The sequence below is a fragment of the Neophocaena asiaeorientalis genome, unplaced genomic scaffold (assembly GCF_003031525.2).
Source record: "Neophocaena asiaeorientalis asiaeorientalis breed wild unplaced genomic scaffold, Neophocaena_asiaeorientalis_V1.1 scaffold681, whole genome shotgun sequence".
Lineage (NCBI taxonomy): Eukaryota > Metazoa > Chordata > Mammalia > Artiodactyla > Phocoenidae > Neophocaena > Neophocaena asiaeorientalis.
In genome coordinates, this window is record NW_020172271.1 from 1,476,284 (window position 1) to 1,482,454 (window position 6,171).

Genomic DNA, 6,171 nt, shown 5'->3' on the forward strand with positions numbered 1-6,171 from the left:
TTCCTATACCAGTTTCAGATGTGGCGTGAGCTAGAGAACTATAATCTAAAAAGACAAGCCATGTGCTACACACCTAATATACACTGGTGGAACAGGGACAGGATAAATGCAGTAAGGAGAGAGGGGACAAGTGGGAGACACAGCAGCCTAGTGATTGTGACGTTCCACTCTGCAGATGTGATGAAAGCCCCTTACCCTGTGGGAAGGGAATATTTCTTGACTAGCCCCCAATTCTTTTTCTTGGTAGGGCATCCTTAGGCAATCATTCTGTTTGAAGCTGCGAAGATTTCAGGGTTATTGTTGCAGCATGACCTAATTTGACCTGACTGATATGGAGATTGGAATCTAAAGGGGGGTGTTGCATACTACAAAAACACAAAAACAAAAAACCCTAATATGTATGACAATAACATGTGGAGGGCAGCAGAGAAATCTTATTGGAGGCTGGAAGGATGGCAACCCATGTCATATAGTAGCAAAGTATTTGGTAAACCTGTTGCCTGCAGTAACTTAGAAGTCATACTTTAATAATCTACCTAATAAACTAGGAGAAAGCATCAGATAACAGAATTTTAGCAGCAGGAATTGTATACAATTGGTTGCATTGACAAAGCACTGCAGGATGAGTTCAGAAGAGAACTGGCCAGCTTACAAGTAGCCATAGGGATCCAGAGAGACTACGGAAATCATACTGGTTCACAGAAGCAACTGCTTCTCATCCCTAAGTGGGAATAGATAAAATGGAGAAGTGTTTGGAGTGACAAAAGTCACTCATATGACAATTCAAACTCTAGTGACAATTCAAACTCAGCTTTGTAGAGAGGGTGACCAACCATCCGGGTTTGCCCAGAACTGTCCGAGTTTTAACACTGAAAGTCCTGCAACCCTGCCAGGCACAGGGACAGCTGCTTACCCTACTCATAAGAAAGATCAAAACAACGGTATGGCCATCATATCTTTTTTAAAACCTCTGAGCAGTTTAAATTGTTTTAGAGCCAAGACCTCATTAAGGCCGTGGCACCCAGTAAACCATTTCAATTAAGCTAAACTGCTTGGGGAAGAGACTTCAGGTGCAGCTCTCCAACTGAAAAGATCAAAGTGCCCCAAAGTAATTGGGGAGGCATGAGAATGAGTAAAGACATCAAATTTAAGAAATATGTCTAGAAAAGGGCAGCTACTGTCACATGACACTGCCTGAAATCAGATAAAAAGCCAACTATATTTTTGAGAGTACTGTTACCAACACAAGGCACATAAGCCCAGCCAACCACAAAAGACCAGGGAGTACAATCTTATCATGTGCCCAGAAGGTGGGAAGCTGGAAATATTTGTAAACAGCTCTAATGACTACCATAGTGCAATAAATGATGCCCAAACCACTGGTTTCTAGGGTAGTGGCACTTAAGCTTAAGAACACTCAGGAAGTAAAACTGACTTAGCACAGGACACCATGCACCATTCTTACCCTTTGGCAAAAGTAAATCAAACTCACCGTAAACAAAATGATGTGTACACCAACACGAGTGTGTAAATTACCATAGGCAGAGGAGGGAATGTGCTTCAACATGGGGTGGGGATGGAGGAGGGGTGAATTGAAGGAAAAAAAAAAAAGACCTCTATTTTTATGGAAAGGCCAAGTCGCTAGGTCTGGGAGAGCAGAAACAATCATCTGTGAGGTCCACACATTTTACCAGCTGACCTGGAGAACAATCAGAACTGAGTAGTCAGTCTGGTAGATAAGAACGTAGACAAAAAAGCCATGGCCTGCTGGACTGGTAGTCTTCTTTTCTCCAGAGACTGAAGGTGAGGGGCTGGAAGAAATGATCATTTTTCTTTTTCTTTAGATATGGACAGAGTCAAGAGAGAACTATAATGGCCTTGGCCTAGGCTCAGAAAACTGGTTAATACAGGGCAGACCCAAGCACGCCGGCCTCCAAGTTCAGAGGTTTATTTACCTTGTATTTTTTTTGTTTGGTTTGGTTTTTTGGTTTTTTTGGCCACACCATGAGGCATGTGGGACCTTAGTTCCCCGACCAGGGATCGAACCCACGATCCCTGCACTGGGAGCACAGAACCTTAACCACTGGACCACCAGGGAAATCCCTACTTTATATTTTAAACAAAGCGTTTTATGTACTTTCCTGCTCCAAAGTTTTAAGATGTGAAACCTCAGATCTGCGAATTAAGACCCTTCCCTACCACTAATTTCAAGGGCAGAAGTCAACAAGACACACTGTAGAAATATACATTCAACTTTATTTCATTAGAAAAATTTATTTAAGCCACACGGTGGCCAAAATGCCCACGTCCTGAGCAGGCGCTGTCATCCCACTGCCCTCTTCAGACCAATACACACATACATACACGCTATGTTGGAGGAATGACTTAAAAATGTAAAACAATGAGAACGGGACATAGAATACTCCACCTTCCCCCTTCCTACAGCCAACCCACACACCTCTTCAACTGTTATACGCACAGAGAGGAGCTCTCATGGAAGAGAAACTGAACACCAAATAAACTGACCATAAGACACCCAAGCCCAAAGGAACTCTTGGCAGATGCTTAGAAAGTAGGGTTGAAAATAACACGATCTCCCAATAGCTGAAGTTGCAGCACAAGTCCCCATCGAAGAGAAGACAGAGCCATGCTGCCAAGGACAGCAAAGCATATGGTGGACTGGGGAGAAGAGTGAGATCACTCCATTCCACAGCCACAGGCGACCCACTCATATCTGTGTATTAAATAGGCTTTATCCAGAGCAACGAGTATGCAGGTGGAGAGGCCCTTCAAGGGCCTAGTAAGAGTTAGTTTTCTGATAACACTGATGCTGAGCTTGCCTACCCAAGAACTGGTACAGCTGGACGTATTTAGGCCAGTGTTCCAAGGTTACAGCTGGTGGAGGGAGGTCTTATCACACCCCTCTGGATGGATGGTCTGGAAGGCTGTTGGGGAATCTGTGTTGGCTAGTTGACCTCTGGTGGTCCAGGAGCTCCCAGGAGATGGGCTCTCCAGTAAGACCCCCAGGGACTCCATCAGTCTAACGAAGATGGAGAGCAGGGTCAGCACCACACCTAGGAGATAGAGGTTCAACATATGCTTCATGGCTCAAAGGATCCCACTCCTCTGTAGAGCAGTAGAGCTGCCTTCTGCTTCTGGAAGGCCTCTGGATCCTGAGGAAAGAGAGCGAGGTTAATCTCCAGCCTTTGGGGATATGCGTGCCTCTGACCTTGACCCTGGAGCTAAGCAGGAGGCTCAGCCAGCCAGGGGGACAAGGACCATAGCAGAATCTCCAAGCATATTTACACTGTAAACTCCATGGCTGGGGAACCAGTCTAGCCTCTTGGACTAATTCAAGAGCATTCCTTAAAACTTTTACTTCCCTTAAAGTAAAAAACTTTTACTTCTCCTGTCGGGTACGCACAATCCCTGTTCCACAGTCCATGGACCAGAAACCTTCCTGAAGTAAGGTTTTGGTGAGGGTGGGCGGAGGTGGGAATATAAGAAGACGCCCTTGAGAAAGCAAAAGCAACCTGCCTTGAAGTCTCCCTCACACTTCAGTCAGGTTCGAGTTAACCATAAACTTTTTTTTTTTTTTTTTTTTTTTGCGGTAGCGGGCCTCTCACTGTTGTGGCCTCTCCCGTTGCGGAGCACAGGCTCCGGACGCGCAGGCTCAGCGGCCATGGCTCACGGGCCCAGCCGCTCGGCATTATGTGGGATCCTCCCGGTCCGGGGCACGAACCCGTGTCCCCTGCATCAGCAGGCAGACTCTCAACCACTGCGCCACCAGGGAAGCCCAACCATAAACTTTTTGAAAGTCAAAATAATTCTAAGGGAGTCAGATCTATCAAGTTCACCTACTTAACAAGTACACCTTGAATACCCACAACGTGTAAGGCACCTTGGAAGGTACTAAGGCCACCGGAGGAGGCCCTGCAGACACGAACCCGGCCCTCACGCGCCTTACAGTCCAGGGGCGACAGGCAAGAAAACAGGCAGTTACTACAACAACCCGCCAAGGGCTGTGACAGTAAGGAGATGCTAAGGGTGCTCTGGGAGGGCTCGGCATGGAGGCCTAACCCAACGCTAGCGAGAAAGCAGTGCTGGGCGGCTGAGTGGGGCCCTGGGTGGCGGCGAAGCGATGGGGGACGCTCCCGGCAGCGTAGTCCCAGGCGGGGATTGCCAGGCGGCGCCGGCGCAAGCAGCCTAGGGGATGGGGGCGGGCAGCCGGGAAGCCCACAGGGCCGCTCACCTCCAGGAGGAAGGGCCGTGAGTGGCCCGCTCGCTGTAATATCTGGTAGTGCGGAGTCGTAAGGAAAGTCGGCCAACCAGCAGCGCGAGGTGACAACCCAAAAGCCTCTCCGAAGACAAACGCTCAGCGCACAGCAAAGCGCGAAACAGGAGGCACACCACGCACTTATAGCCGCGGTGCGGCCCAAAGCCCGCGCACGCGCACTGGAGCCCTGACTCACGCAAGACCGCCGCCCCGCCCCTAAGCGAGGGCGGTCTGGGGTCCGGGGCGGTTCTTTGCGCTTGTGGTCTGGGCTGTTTGGAGAAACGCAGGTCCTTCGGCTCTGAGTCATTGAGGTGGGCAATGGGGCAAGGCGTGTGGGTTAACTTCGACTGCCTTTTCTTGCTGCAGGAAACTTTTGAAGGAATCAGAAAGCTCGTTTTTCCCTCATACCAAGTCGGTGGAAAATACACCCGAGACGCCCCAATCCGAGGGCCCGCATATTGCATGGGATGAAGTCCGGGCGGCGGGGGATGGGTTCTTCACCAGAGATTTCAACAAAGCACAGATTGTCAGAGGGCCTCAGACCCCCACCCTACCTCTGCTCCCAGTTTTCTCCATTCCAGGGACTGAAAAGCTGACTTTGTTTCATTTCCTAGAGGTACCAGGATTCCAGACGCCACCCCCTCAGACTCCAAGTCCTGAGGTTTAATTTGCCATTGCTATCTCTGGAATGGTGAGACCCTTTTACAACATAAATTCCGTTTTCAATGAGTTTGTCACATTAAGAAAATGTGAAATACTCACCTGGCCCTGGTGTCTGCGCTTAATTGCATGTGGCTGAGTGAGTCCCTTTGCACGCAGAGTCTCAGTTTCCTCGTCTAAAATGTGGCCACTAAATGAAGTTTGAGGATGCTTTGCGGTTGAACCAAAGAGCTAGGAGGTCACAGTCCAACTTTATGCCCATTTGGGTGCTGGGAAGTCATATTAAGCACCACCCTCCCAGCCCAAGAAATGTCTATGTTCTGTCGTGAGAGCACCCAATGGCGGATCTCGGGAAATAGAGTGCTGGGGACACGCTGGGAGTGGGGAGGCCCCTTGGGGAGGAACGTCCACGCGGAAGGCTGCCGGTGGTTTCACTGCCTTCCTCCTGGGGAGGAGGAGGGGAGAGGGCCAAAGCTCGGGGGCTGGTGACTCTAGCAGGTTCACTGAGTTCTAGGACTGTCGGTTCCGCGTGCCTGGACTGGACGAGTGACAATCCAGGAGCTCCCTCGTCCCTGCGGGCTCCGCGTGCTCTGCGGGAAAGGGACTAAACGAGTCAGGAAGAGCCAAATCCCAGCTTCGACCTTTAACCTACTTTCCTGGCTCAGTCTGCTGTCAGGGAGGGGCTGGAAAGGCCGCCAGGAAGGGAGAACGTTGCAGATGGAGACGTGCGTGCAGGCAGGCAGGCAGGCACTTTGAAATTAACTTTTCTACTCAGCCCAAAGGAATTTTTGGCTCTTCACTGTACTAGAGTTTAGTCTCCTTTTTTCGCTGGACTCAGTGGCTCTCCTCTTGCACTGTTATTTAGGAGAGGCTCCAGCTCTGAAATCACATTACCCGGTGTCCCCCACCCTTGCTAGTTAGAGGCCTTGGGCGAAACCTTTAACCTTTAGGTACTTTAGTTTCGTCAGTTGTTATATGGGATAATAACAGTCCTCACCTGGAAATTAAATGAGTTAATCGACATAAAGCACTGAGAATGGTGCCTGGCACATAGAAAACATTGTGTATGTGTTAAAATTATCTGTATCCTCTACTGCAAAACTCCCAGTGAGGGACTTTGCTCACAGTAGACTATGTTCAGTGAGTGAAAACGGGAATTCCACAATAACCCTTTGGGCTCTACTTATTGGGAGCTCTAAAATTTTATTTTCACATAACTCAAAGGAAGAGATGGG

General features: G+C 49.0%; 1 protein-coding gene across 1 annotated transcript; it reads right to left on the reverse strand.

Moving 5' to 3' along the window:
* Nucleotides 1-2,250: 2,250 nt before the first annotated feature.
* On the reverse strand, nucleotides 2,251-4,435 carry HILPDA (hypoxia inducible lipid droplet associated). Its single transcript, XM_024763013.1, is given in 3 exon segments — nucleotides 2,251-2,946; nucleotides 2,949-3,173; nucleotides 4,253-4,435. Coding segments are annotated over 2 exon segments (189 nt in total). The 5' UTR covers nucleotides 3,106-3,173; nucleotides 4,253-4,435; the 3' UTR covers nucleotides 2,251-2,914.
* Between the last annotated feature and the right edge of the window lie 1,736 nt (nucleotides 4,436-6,171).